Consider the following 15,185-nt stretch of genomic DNA (forward strand, 5'->3'; position numbering starts at 1 on the left):
CTTATTATCTCCAGTAGATAAATTGGCTACAATGTTCTTCAAACTGGAACACAACAGTGACTACACACTACTGCTTTGCGGCAGTAGTCATTACGATGTTACCTACCCTGTACCAGTAGTACCCAGTAGTATTCTTATATTGTCTGCAGGTATCTATGGCATCCCGTTGGTGTTGTCAGTGATGGGCCTCCAGTTGTACACAGCTGCACTACTCGGTCGCAGCTGGCTTCTAGCACAGGATCTGACGCCTCTTATCACTGAAAAGATTCGGTATGTGGACTAGCTTTCACTGATTCTCCCTGCTTTAATGTGGAGTCAGTAAAACTTGATAAAATAATAAATTATCGTATATAAACGGAGTTAATTTTTATTAAGAAATTACACGAGTTGAAGCGTGAAAGAAGACAGAACGTACAGTTTTTTGTTTTTAGAAGAAACCCAAAGATAAGAAACCTATGCAGTCATAATAAATTACATAACAAGGAGATTGCGTTCATATTTCTTCAAAACTAAATATTTTTTTGTATTTTTATATTTGATAATTGGTATTCTCTTGTTTGTTGTCTATAAATAACAGTCTTTATCTTAAAATAATTTTGAAAAGAGCAACACCAGAGTTTCTTTCCAGATGGTGAGAACTGCTTTCCGAACTAGTGGTAGAGTTAATATTGACGGAATCTAAATAATGTAAAACATTTGACGGATTCAAATCAAATAAATCATTTCATTTCAACACATTTCTTTGCATATGGATATTAAACAGCTGTTTTCAATAAACGATCCCAATCTCAATCTTCAATCCGATTCCGAGATAGAACCATCAAAATAACTCATTTGTACGCATGCCAATAAATACTTTGTTCTGATTGGTCCATTTGTGAGATAGATCGAAAAAAGCGATTGGGTTCGTTTATTGAAAAAGGCGGTAAGCTGGGGCTTTTTTAAATTATGATATTAAATTAGACAAAACCAATCAAACTAAGTCTTCACCCCTTTACTCCTGCAAAACAAAAGCATTGTGGAATGTGGATATGCCCCCCAGGATAAGGTAACTCTGTAATTAATGCAATTACTTTTGAAAAAGAAATGACCTACAACATAAATTGATATATTTAGAATTATATTTGGTCCTAATTTCACAACTTATTTTATTATAGAAGCGTCAATACAGCGCTTAGGCAATAAAAGCTTTAAATAATAAATACTAAGGAACTTATATTATTGAGAAGATAAATGTTGAAGTCAAACTTATTTACCAGGTCTCCGTACGCTGCGATTGCAGAGCTAGCTTTCGGCCCACCAGCACGAAGATTAGTGACCTTTCTCATTGATGCCACCGTGTTTGGATCAGGAGTGCCCAACATTATTCTCGGTAAGAAAAAGAATTATAGTCTTTACCAAAACCAGGCATTGCCAAAACGGTTTTTATTTTGGGTATAGGATCCCGCAGTCTATTCTGGGGAAAAGCTGCGTCTGCAGGGCCCTGGAGGAAAGTTAGGAAGCTTGGTAGGAAGTGTGTGGGAAGGATAAGGAAACCTCTTAGGATGAGAGAAGGGGAGGTCAGGAAATGTTTGCGAGCTGTAATAAGCCTCAATGCGAATTGGCAAGCCCGTCGCCATATTGGGCACAAATTCCAGACTCCGGAGTGATACTGAGCAGAAAAACCCATATATCATTTTGCCCGACCCGGGATTCGAACCCAGGACCTTAGAGCGATGCCGTACCGCGCATGCAGTACAACTACGCCACCGAGGCAGCCTAAAAACTTGTCGTGTGCGTAAAAGAGACAAGTGTCAAAGATTTATTTATGAATTCATAACGTCACAAAAAGGTATATGAAAGTGAAAGTTGCTGAAGTATCTAAAGCGCCTTCGTTACTGCAGACGTACGAAAGAGAGCTATATATTAGCCGCATATTCGCTATGTCTTCGCCCATTGGTAATTTTGTCACGTGCATACGCAGTCCATTCTCTACACCACTGTTTCCTAAAGAGGTCCAGGTAGACCCCCAGGGGCCCACGGCAGACTTGCCGGGTCTACGTTACGTACGTACGGCGTGACCAAAAAATGAGGGTTCACAATTCCTAAGCAGGGTCCACGAAAATTTATCTGGTTTGATAGTAAAGTACTAAAATGTTGGCTTGACTTCACCTATCAATGTAAGCAGGTAATATTGTTAGGGGTCGAAAAGCACGGTGACCCAACATAACTGTTTAGTAGTCCCCCGCGAAGGCTGGCTGGTAGGGGTAGATAATGTTCTTTGTCCGTAAAACCAATGAAAAAAATTAATTCCCCGGCAACCAGCATAATTTTTAAAGTTGTATCAATGTTTATGACAAAAAAAAGTTTGGGTACCTCTGCACTACACTTATAAATAAGACCTACTATGCAATTACATAGTAATAAATAAAGATAATAATAGTCAAATTCAATATGACCTAGGTCGTGTTTTACCTTGAATATCAATGTATTAAATGTACAATTTGAGCACACAATAATTAATTTAATTTAGATTATAATAATATGTAGTTACACCAAATAACAAATAAATAAGAATCCATTATAATTGATAAGTATACTTTTTAACGGTCTTTTAAATAATAAAAATTAAACAATTTCTGGGATTTTATCGTGGTTGTAACGTTTCGAAGATTGCAGTCCCCCCCGTGACTACGAAGGCTGCAAAGTCTTCGAAACGTCGGGAGAAAATTAAAATATTTCAACCACGATAAAATCAGAAAAATAGTTTAATTTTAATGTCTAACATTCGCGTAAACATAAGAAATCTCTATGTCCATTAAATAAGGCTAAGGCATAATATTATGTTCACCATAATATTATGTTGATTATATTAACTTTGGTGGCATAGCTATATTGTATGCCAATGCAACTTGAGCGCATTTTCTATATAGCAATATGATAAGCAAATCAATTTGATAGCGTAGTGCAGGGATGGCGAACTATAGTGGTTGTGCCATTATTTATAAAAACAACCGGTCACAGCCGCGACCAGCCATTTTTTATTATATTTTTTTTTTTTTTTTTTGTTTTTTTATTATTATTTGTAATTAACGTTTATTGTGTTATTTTTATTATATTATTATTATTGTGTTTATTTATGTTGCGACTGTGGCTAATAAATCGTTTTTCTTTCTTTCTTCTTTCTTTCTTTCTAAAAAAATGATCATACATAGGCATACGTAATATGCAATCCAGAACTGGTTTTATCTATCCGAGAGACCTTTTTGGCGACTTTTTTATGACCCAGAATGTGTTTTTTTTTTTATTGGGGCGCGACAAAGTTCACTGCACCTGATATTATGCTGGCGACACACATAGCAAAAATATTTGAACACTTGTTTGAACTCATGTGTGGCACGGGTATTTGCGTATTTGTCCAAAAATTTTTTAAATTTTTGCGTATTTGCAATTCGGTATCGGTTTTTTGACCACACATCAAAGCGTTCAAAGTTATCGAGTTGCTTGAAGAAGAACCGATTATATGGAAACCTAAAAGTAAAAGCCATAAAAATTGAAATTTGGTCAGTGTCTGTAACTGTATCAAATGTGTGGCAAAGTCTTTGTTCAAATATTTGTCTGTGTGTGACGCCGGCTTTAATAAGTGAAGCCCAAAAAAAGATGCATATATAATGTTTGGCATATTACTCGCGTTTTTTTTTTTTTTTTTTTTTTTTTTTCCGGTTCCGGCTGTCAAAGCAGCAACAGTGTACGTAAAAGTGCTCCCGGTTAATAATCGAAATCACAGTGAATATCAACTGATGCCAACCTCGTATTACATATTATCTACATGGGAAGAAATATCGACGCAGCACACTATAAAAAGTTACGCAAGAAAACACGAAAAAACAGATATCTGAGTGACATTTAGAACGCGATACCAGTTATATTGAGGTTAGGAAAATATTTCACTGTCAACTGTAATTCTATTATCATAGTGGACAAACATCTGACAGCGACAAACCTCAGTCGTCACCCAGCAATACCAACATAACAAGCGAATTACGTTTAAAAACACGCAGAGTAAATAACGAATCGTGTACGTGTTGTAAAATGAGTACAACCGGAATGTCAGAAGATATGGCAAGGCTGTTTCAGATGATGAAAACTGAACTCGACCAACAGACTGCTACAATCACAAAGAGTGTAACTGAAAATATCATGCACAATATAGATGAAAAACTACAACCATTTTTGGAAGAAAATAAATATTTGAAAAACGAGATACAGAGATTAAATGAAAAAGTCAAATATTTGGAAGAAAAAAATAGAAAGAATAATTTGATACTACATGGCATAAAAGAAACAGAAAAAAATCGCCAAGAGTTATTCAATATAATAAGAGAAACTCTGAAAATCTTAGACATTAACATCGACATCTACGAAATAAACAACTATTATAGACTGGGAAAGAAAGATGCTGAACAAAAAATAAGACCAATACTTATATACTTTACGTCATTTCAAAAAAAGATAATAATACTGGAAAATAAAAGAAAAATGCCTAAACAAACTTATATTACTGAAGATTTTTCGAAAGAAACGATGGAAATACGCAAGAACTTACAGGAAAAACTTAGGCAAGAAAAACAGAATGGAAAAGACGCATTTATTCGAAACAATAAAATAGTCATAAAAGCAACACCAGATGTAGAAAAAAGGAAGCGAGAGACCTCGATGTCACCTAAAAACATAAAGACACCAGTATACTCCAATGTCTCGAAAAATATTATTGCACCTCCTAAGTTACACAAAACAAATGCATTTGAGTATATGAGAGCAAGATCCTCATCTTTGACTGAAAAACTACCTCAACAAAATATGGCATAGGAATTATCAGACACCGGTAACGGAATTAAAACGATTAGTATAGGGAAAAAACTAGAGAGAAACAATAAAAGCCCCAATACGGTTGGTCACCGCGGGGTTATTGACCACACCCCCCAAAATCATATATCAGCTATGGAAAGTCGAACAAAAAAGATCCAGAACAGACTATATATAGCAACACTAAACACAAGATCATTAAAGTCGAATGAAAATTTAATAGAACTAGAGCAAGCATTAGAAAATATTAATTGGGATATTCTTGGTATAAGTGAGGTAAGAAGATCGACAGAAAAAATTGAAGAACACGAAGAATATGTTCTATATTATAAAAATGAGATACCAGGAATATATGGTGTCTAAGATTGATAAACTTCGCGTTAGAAAATAACTTACACATTATGAATAGTTATTATAAAAGAAAACAGAAAAGGAAATGGACTTGGGAATCTCCTAATGGCCAAACAAGAAATGAAATAGATTTCATAAATACGAACAAACCAAAGCTTTTATTAAATGTGGAAGTTCTTAACAAGTTTAACTATAATACTGATCACAGATTAGTTCGAGGGCATATTCACATACTAGAACCAAAGAAATCAAGAAAATATATACATAATACAAAACCATCAATTACACTTCCATTGCCAAATCAAGCTTTAGAATATTTAAAAACTAAATTAATGTCAATAAATGAATTTAAAACAGTCCAGGACAAATACGACACCTTAGAAAAAGAAATAAAAAGAAACCATGAAAAAACTAGAAAGAGACAAACCACTGAAGGATAGATTGGGATTGGAAGCAAGAAAATTAATTGAACAAAGAGCACTTTTGTTTAAAAATAGGAAATATAATAAAGAAAATATAATTAAAATAAGTAAAGAAATAAATGTAGAAATAAAAAAAGTACAGACAAAAACTGAGAACAGGATTAATACAATTCCACATAACAAAATCAGGAGGAATTAAGAGTGCATGGAAAGAACTTCAAGAAAATACAAACTGGATTATTAACATAGCACACCAGAAAACTAAGGAACATAATTTTAAAAGATACGAAATACTAAAAACAGCGACCAATTTCTATCGTGAACTTTATAACGACAGCCAAATTATTCCAACTACACGCAACAAACCAATCATGGAAGAACCAATTCCAAACATATTAAGAGACGAAGTTATGAAAGCTATAAAATCACAAAAAAGAGGGAAAACGCCAGGAGAGGACAACATTCCTAATGAACTTTTAATTGGAACATCCAAAATTATTCTGAACACACTGACGGACTTATTTAATGAAATTATAACAACTGAATATATACCTCAGCAATGGAACACGTCTACTATAATTTTACTTCACAAAAAAGGGAAAACAGATGATATTTCGAACTACAGACCTATCTCGCTAATGTCCAATGTATACAAAATATTCTCCAAGATAATACTAGAACGACTAACAAAGACTTTAGATGAAAACCAACCAAAAGAACAGGCAGGGTTTCGAAGTGGCTTCTCTACCATCGACCACATCCATACGATCAAACAAACTATTCAGAAATGCAATGAATATGGGATTAACTATTATCTTGCATTTATAGATTATAATAAAGCATTTGACTCGCTCAAGCATGAAAAAATATGGGAAGCCCTTGCTTCACAAGGAGTCCATAATAAATACATTCGTTTAATTAAGAACATATACGAAAATATGCAAGCCAAAATTCGCACAGAAAAGTAAGGTGAATATTTCCCAATCAGACGAGGAGTTGGACAGGGAGACCCCCTATCACCCAAACTTTTTTCGGCAACTCTAGAACACGTATTTCGACAACTCGAATGGAATGAATATGGTATAAATGTCAATGGAGTACTACTAAACCATCTAAGATTTGCCGAAGACCTTATACTAATATGCGGAGATCCTAAGACCCTACAGGTTATGATTGAAAAACTGGTAAAGGAAAGCGAAAAAGTAGGACTCTCGATGAACACTAGCAAAACAAAATTGATGACAAACTACATTAAAATTCCAGTCAAACCTGACAACGTCACTGAATTGGAATATGTAAACGAATATACATATCTTGGCCAAATAATATCACCTACAGACATAACAACAAAAGAAATCCAAAATAGAATAAATATAGGATGGAAAAGGTACTGGGCACTAAAAGATGTAATGAAAAACTCGGCTATATCGATTGAAGGGAAAAAAGAAAATATTTAATACATGTGTTCTACCAGGAATGACCTACGGATGTCAGACATGGAGCTGTACGAAGAAAAATATTAAAGCACTAGAAGCTTGTCAACACAGAATGGAAAGGAGCATACTCAACATAAAATTAAAAGATAAAGTTCGTTTAAAAATAATCAGAAAACAAACGAAGATTATAGATATAAAATACCGAATCAAACAACTAAAATGGAAATGGTCTGGACACTTAATAAGAAGCAAGGTAGGAAAATGGGCCAAAGAAGTGACGGAATGGTGTCCTAGATATAAAAAAAGAAGTAAAGGTAGACAATATTGTAGATGGGAAGATGATATTAAAAAGGTGGCAGGTCCATTATGGATGAGAAAAGCAAAAGATAGACTGTTGTGGAGAACACTTGGGGAGGCCTATGCTGGAAAGCATGACAATCAAGAAACCGGTGTCTAAAATTAAAAAAAAAAAAATTTAGCTTATAAGATTGTTAATAAAGGCTATTATTATATTATTATTATTATTATATTACTCGCGTGCCCGAATTATTTTCCCACGTGCTACCACTGGCACGCGTTCTATTGTTTTTCCTGGGTAGGACGAGACTTTCCCGCCCTCACACCCACCACTACCACTCCTGTAAGCCAGGATCAGCAGTGGCACGCATTATGACACCGAGCAATGAAGCTCGGCGAGTCTCAGGGAAAACTAATATGTCATTATCCCGCAACGAACTTAATTAAATAGAAAGATAGGGAAGTGTTGGAAATATTAATTGTCCACTTCCCTCCATAGCAATGCCGGTGACAAAATAATTATCTAAGGAGGCGTTTTAACCTCAAGGATAGGGACGTTTACAACTAGATAAGCTAGTTATAAAGCACCACGGATAAAATTAAAAGAAAGGGTCCTATCACATGAGCTGTTACATTTGATTACAATAGGCATGGCAAAAACGCCGGAAAGCACATCCCTGGGTAGTGTTTCTCGGCAAAAAGTTGACAGTCTACGCAATACCTTATAATGTCCCGTCGTAGCGTGTTTATATCAAATGGTATAAGATAATCGGCTGTTGCCATTCTATACTCTATCTGGACGGCATGGCGCCTACGTTCCTTTGTCGTGCTGAAATAAAAAAAGTTACGATTATGCGTAGGTTATTGTGTTCCTTTATGTTTTGAAATGTACGATATTCATTTATAATATAGATGAATTCACAACTACAATATTTATTATAATACTAGCTTCCGCCCGCAGCTTCGCCCGCGTGGATTTCGGACTTCAAAAATGGAGCCGGTCGCGAACGTTCGAGAATGTTCGTTTTACGAAGCTACTCGCTAGGTGATTCGCTAGCCTCTAGGTGCCAAGCAAGCCGCCTGCCTGTGCGTTCGCGACCTTATACATATACAAAAATAATCCTTATAGCATAATTCAGTATTCAGACTTATTATTAGCGTATTTCATGTATAACATTGGTGTTTCTATATCGATTTCTATGATTCTTTTTTATGGAATATTTAATAATGTAAACTTTTTTAATCAGGGATAACTGAGAGTGTTATAAACGTAAGAGTAGACGCATATAATGAGAAAGCTTCGAACTGCTAAGCTATCGGGAGTTACACGTGTTATTGTAAGTCAACCATAAAAGATAGACATATGCTGTCGTGGGATATTTTTTACATAATTTTAAGGAGAACATTTCCGTCATACATGATTTCTGTGTAGCTTTAACCATTAAGGTTGCACACGCGACGGAAGCTTAAACTGCTTTACTGCTCTGCTCCTATTAATTGTAGCGTGATGAAAAGTATACTATAACCAGCACAGGAGTATGAAAAATAATTGTACCAAGTTTCGTTAAAATCCGTCGAGTAGTTTTTGTTTCTATAACGGTTATACAGACAGAAAGACAAAAATTTTACTAATTGCATTTTTGGCATCAGTATCGTACCCTAATCGCCCCCTGATAGTTATTTTGGAAATATATTTCATGTACAGAATTGACCTCTCTACAGATTTATTATAAGTATAGATATAGATAGATAAGTATAGAAGAATAGATTATGATAATTAATTCTCAGGTCCATTGAGGTGTTGAATTATTTATGATTCGCTTTATAAAAAATATAGTCAATGTAAAAAAAATAATCTCCGTAGATTTTAATTATAAATCTGTTTGAATTAAAATTTTAAATTACAGTTCTAGATTTAATTACCTGTTGGTCTAGTTTTGAAATCTTACTAAATGATTTAAGATTTCAATTCATTGTAGTATGAAAATACTGTAAGTAAAATAAGTAAAATAAAATAAAATAAAATAAGTAAGTATACAAATAATATTCAAAACTGTCCCACTGCAGGGCACGGGACTTCTCAATTATTGAAAAAGGTTAGGCCTTAGTCCACCAGGTTGGTCTAGTGCGGATTGGCTTCAAATACCCTCAAAAGTAAATTATGTTATTAAGTATATAATCATATCCTGGTAAGTAGGTACATATAACTCATTCCTGTCAAATCATGGGAAGGTATAAAATCGAGAATTCAATTTGTTACCTCTGCGGCGTAGTTGTGCGTGCGCGGTATGACATCACTCTAAGGTCACCAGTTCGAATTCGCCCAAGGCAAAGTGGAATTAAGTTTTTTTACTCAGTTAGCATCAACCTGGAGTCTGAAATTTGTGCCCTTTATGGCAATATGACACTATGGAACGGAACGTATACAGCGAAAAGTGGGTGTATATATGGCGAAGCGCAGAGTATTTTATACTGTCAAACTATTATCGACATTGCAGTCATATAAAAAAAAATCAAAATCCATTAACACATTAAATTGCATTACATTGCTGTGTAATTGATTTTGAATATTATTTAAACGAAGGCAATGTCGACAATATTTTTACAGTAAAAAACTATTTCGATTAGGCGGTCAATCATCCGAACCCGCTCATTAGGCTAAATTCGAAGTACATTCCTTTCGACCGCGCGAAATTGAGACGGCCTCTCGGCCTCCTCGGCGTTCAGTTCTGACAGACCCAGAGGACGATATAACACTGGCAATCCGCCTCAAGCACGAGTAGCTCAAAAAGCTCTTACACTCCACACGACCGCAGCTCCGTCCTCGCCGCCGAGGACCTCGCCACGTCCCCCGTCCCCCCGACCCTTCTGATAATTCCGGCCCGCGTGCCGATGCAAACTACGCGTGCCGTTGCTTGCGAACCTCACGCGAATCCCATAATTGCTGATATCTCATCCTCTCTCAGTGGCTGTAGCCGACATGGCATGGCGTTAGGTTTGTCATGGGACGAAATATATTCAGCGTGGGTGCATTGGTTCCTCATCTGCATACACTTCAAACTAATGGAAGTGAATCTTATATTTTTAATAATTATTTAATGGGCTGTAATTATTTAATAAGTTGAACAGTAATAAAATAGTCGTAAAAAGGTAAGGCCGTACTTAATGTAACTTTTAATGTTACGAGATAAACACATTTAAAATTTATTAATGAGTAAACATCCTTATAATCCGAGTTAATAAGTAAGTATATTTAGAATAAATTTGTAGTACCTACAAAGCAAATAGGTATGAACTTTAACTTTAACTTTAAACTCCTATTAACTTTGATGAATTGTTAAAAGCTAGATTTTAATTACTTAACAAGTTTAATGGATGCTATGTAGTACTGGATTTGTAAATAGGCCGTATACGCCGCGGCCTATGGGCGGCAGCCTCTTAGGGGCGGCAGATTTCAGAGGACACTCACTCAATTTAATTAATCATTCGTTTATTTAACTTTAGTGCCTTCCATAATACAAAAAAATGGAAAATTATTAAGTATTTTAGAAACCTACATACATACATACATAAACCTAGGTTAATGGTGCGGCGGAAATAAAGTGGCCTACACTCATAAAAAATATAAATCCGGCACTGATGCTACGGTTTCGCTCTCTAGTGTGATATCAGCTGAGACGCTGTCAAATTAGTCAGGATCTTAAGAACTTCGCTAAATAATAAACAGATATTTAAAAAAATTCAAATAATTACAGCATATGACGGATTTTGACAACTAAGTTTTGTATATTTGACAACCCCGACTCAGCTGAGCATATAAATGACAGCTTAAGCTTTGTTTATCCAATAGTTTCATATAATAATAAATATCGACTTAAGATCCTACTCAAAGATGCGTTTTTATTTAAATATCTATAGGCAGGCTTTTTTTGTCACATATTTTTGGGGGCATTATAATTCTCAAAAGTTGTTAGTCCATAATTTTTTTATACTTCCCTCCCTTCTTATACCTTTAATTATCAATTTTTCATTTTTTTCTAAATTTCCTGAGTGCCCCACGTGCTCCCGCGTGCCTCCACAAAAAAACCTGCCTATAGATTAGTTTAAAGTCAGACAAGATTAATTACCGATTAAAAATAATTATTTGTATGGCCCAATCCCGCTGCTGGACAAAATTGACCTTATAATCAATCAAGTACTAGATATAAAGTCAAATTGTATTTACAGCTGCCCAGAGTATGCAGTTATTCTGGTGGAAGATCACGGGTGGTAATGTAGGCATCACTTACTGCGTTTGGATGTTACTGCTCGGGGTGATCTTGTGCCCTGTCATGTGGTTGGGCTCCCCTAAGGATATGAAGTGAGTGTTTAACATTACGATTTGGTTTGGTTTTTAAAGTTATCGCATGTCAAATCAATTGTCTTGGTGGTCGAGGTTTCTTAGAGCTTTATTTATTTAAGTAGGTATTTATTGGCACTTAACATATGGTTTTACTAGTAAGTAGCAACCACGAGAGCCACACATTTTATCAATAGCATCATCCCCTGCGACTATTTCTAATTGCAATTATTATGCTGGCAATCATTAAACTCCTTCCATTCCAGACCACTCGCTCTAACGTCAGTGTTTATCGTGAGTACGATAGCCATTTGCACGTGGACGTGCATCATCATGGACAACGTGACGCCGCTCAGCGTCACCAACCTGATGAACTACAGGCCGCAGTCCGGAGACTTCCTGATGGCGTACGGGATTCTCGCATTCCAGGTAAATGAACAGCTCAGGGACGGTTCCGAGCAGCTATCTTAGTACAACCGACCGAACATTAACCGACATAGCCCTTAGAGTTGCGAAACTCAAGTGGCAGTGGGCAGGGCACATAGCTCGTAGAACTGATGGCTGTTGGGGCGGAAAAGTTCTGCAGTGGCGACCCACGAACCGGGAGACGCAGCGTAGGCAGGCTACGCCCCCGACGGACGGCCCCCCACGAGATGGTCCGACGATCTGGTGAGGGTTTGAGTCCGATGGACGAGGGCGGCCCAGAACCGGTCCCTGTGGCGCTCAATGGCGGAGGCCTATGTCTAGCAGTGGACGATTCCCGGCTGAAATTATGATGATGATTTTAGTTCAAGATACCCCGGGGCCGTCGCGTATACGCGGAAGAAGGCCACCGCGGGTTTTGGTTGGAATGCCGGTGTAGGGTTTACAGGGGTTAGGGACTCGGTCCAATACTCGCTTGGATGATGCTATATTCCCGATAGTCGACATTGGGCCGTAAGACCGGTGAAAACAACTTAACCGTTCCACTGACCCTCCAAGTGGTAGTAGCGATAACGCGTTTTTTCCCCGCGTATAAAAAGGTAAATTAAAAGGTATCTTCTGATTCCAGTTGAATTATAAGTACTTGAAAAATTACTCAAAACTTAGGCTGCGAGCGCCTAAAGCGCTTACCCAAAAGCCCGCTTTGTATAAGCCGGCCCTTGCCAGGCTAACAAACGTAGGCTCATGTAAATAGAAATACTCAAAACTTAAGACGAGGAACCCGAGACCCATTTATCACGTTCAAAGATCCAGTTATCTCAATAACCTTTTCATTTGATAAACTGCTTTGGACTTTACGGGTAATCTCTCATACCACCCCCCTGAGGCAAGTCTTGTGCGCTCCGTCTCCACACCGAATGCACGCCCATGCGCCGAGGGACATTTGTCGTGGCCCTAGGCACACAGATAAGTGTGTATGCCTCTTGGTTGCCAAATTCATATTGAGGTCTATAAATTCGCGAACCCTTCCTTCTCCCCTCCGCCCATCCTAAGATGGTTCCTTCTCCTTCATCTCCTAATCTTCCCCCAAGGCCCTGCAGTCGCCAAGCCGGGGGACTCCAGTATCCCATTCGTGGGTATCCCCCGGTGTTACCGGGGTCCGATACCCAAAAATAAATCTCTTATATTGATAGGGGTAAATCATTAATATTGCGGAATTTTCCAATAAATAATAGATGATAATTTTTGACGCAATATCGAGAAATTATTAGAGTCTCATCCAAAAATATCATCGAGCAACGAGAGATAAATTTGCCGGCCTTATTGGATGTATTGAATGACTCCGGATTATTGACTGAATGATTGTAGGGACAGGATATTGTGGTCAATATCCAGTCAGACATAAGATATTTACAGTACAATCTACGTAAACAAGCCTGACCTTCGCAACTAATAAAATATTACATTGCCAAATCACTAGTTCCGTGCAAATAACTACACATTATTTATTCACAGGTATATATGGAAACGGAATAATAATAAAATATATATTCAATTTACATAATAAAATTCCGTGTTGTATTGTTTAATATGTATAAAATAATTTTTAAATAACCAAAAATACTTATATTACGTAAAAATAATGAATAATTGATCAACCTGAAATTGACTTACAATTATATTTTGTTCTTTGCATTCACTTTAGGACGATTAAAAAAATCTTGACCTACAAGGATAAAAAAGAAAATATGAACTTGAATGAGATATTTTGTCATTATTTTCCACAAATTTTATATGTTCAAATGGGTGATAGTATCAAATTAAATGCAAAATATTTTTTCTGTTTATATTTTACATATCATGGTTTCATATTAGGGGAGTATTTTTAAATAACAAAAAAGTATTAAAACATTTTTCGACGAACATCACACAATATGCTGCCAATATGCGTCATTAATAAAACTTCTTAGTATTTCAGATTAACTCACTATAAAATATCTGACCTTTAAAATTATCTTACGACAACCAACAGTTTATTTAATAAATTGTCTAGATTCTAGACTAGATTCTAAATTACATTTTAAAACTGATTATCACACATTTTTTGACCAACGAGGTCAATTAATAACGCATATATTCTTGCTTATTTTGTTTTTGCAACTTATAGTTGGTAAAATTAATGCGTTTCCTTATGTTTACGCGAATGTTAGACATTAAAATTAAACTATTTCACGGATTTTATCGAATAAAGTTGTATAATTGTAAAATGTAAGTAGATATTGTAACTTTGACTTTGCGGATGACCAACACCTCAGTCCCCCCGTGACCATGAAGGCTGCAAAGTCTTCGAAACGCCGGGAGAAAATTAAAATATAAAAACTGCGGTAAAATCAGAAATATTGTTATACTGTTTAATTTTAAAATTATAGCATTTCAAATTGCACTCCAGGCAAAGATGTTATTAAAAATTACATTTGCCGTGTTTCCTATGCGTATATGTATAATATAACTATACGGTAAAACAAAGATACTGCTCCACCGACGGTAAGCGGCTTTAGCCCTAATTTTTTTTTCGGCAACCCTTCTCGTATGTTCAGCTGACAAAATGTCCATCGTTTGGGAACAATATTCTCACGCGTATCAAAAAATGATAATTTATTTTCACACACATTCTTATTGTTTTAAATACTGGCTTGCGGTATTTGTAATCGATATGTAAAACGACATGCAGTTGACCACAATATATCAAAAATATTTTATATTTACCTTTATTGAAATATGTAAAAATACCAACCTATTTATAAAGACAGGAAACTGTGTGGTTATCACTACGTATACTAATGATACCAGTTGGTACCGCCAACTAACTAGTATGTATGTACAAAGAGCCACCAGGCCCGAATTTAGGTAGGCAATCTGGGGCCCATCACGTCTCGGGCGGGAAATTCAAACTTAGCAGACGATTACACAAATCATCATTAACGCAACTTTGACTACTGAGACGTTCGTATTAAACACATACTTTATTTTTCACGGAGCGCGAAATGATGATGAAAAAGGTAAAAATATAGA

General features: G+C 36.1%; 1 protein-coding gene and 1 long non-coding RNA gene across 4 annotated transcripts in view; one reads left to right on the forward strand and one right to left on the reverse strand.

The window, feature by feature from the left end:
- LOC115443007 (probable sodium-coupled neutral amino acid transporter 6) overlaps positions 1 to 15,185 on the forward strand; it is a 36,902-nt gene that overhangs the window by 18,473 nt on the left and 3,244 nt on the right. For all 3 annotated transcript variants that reach the window (XM_037442445.1, XM_030168276.2, XM_037442442.1), the window contains exons 3-6: positions 150 to 270; positions 1,260 to 1,372; positions 11,579 to 11,711; positions 11,957 to 12,119. In XM_037442445.1, coding sequence (XP_037298342.1) covers positions 150 to 270; positions 1,260 to 1,372; positions 11,579 to 11,711; positions 11,957 to 12,119 — 530 coding nt within the window. The remainder of the gene's footprint in view (positions 1 to 149; positions 271 to 1,259; positions 1,373 to 11,578; positions 11,712 to 11,956; positions 12,120 to 15,185) is intronic.
- On the reverse strand, positions 177 to 13,826 carry LOC115443010. The gene is made up of 3 exons (XR_005112930.1): positions 13,788 to 13,826; positions 8,073 to 8,180; positions 177 to 257 (listed from the first exon to the last, which is right to left on the reverse strand). It is a non-coding gene; the product is annotated as an uncharacterized LOC115443010 (long non-coding RNA).

This window comes from Manduca sexta, chromosome 4, assembly GCF_014839805.1.
Source record: "Manduca sexta isolate Smith_Timp_Sample1 chromosome 4, JHU_Msex_v1.0, whole genome shotgun sequence".
In the NCBI taxonomy this organism is placed as follows: Eukaryota; Metazoa; Arthropoda; class Insecta; order Lepidoptera; family Sphingidae; genus Manduca; species Manduca sexta.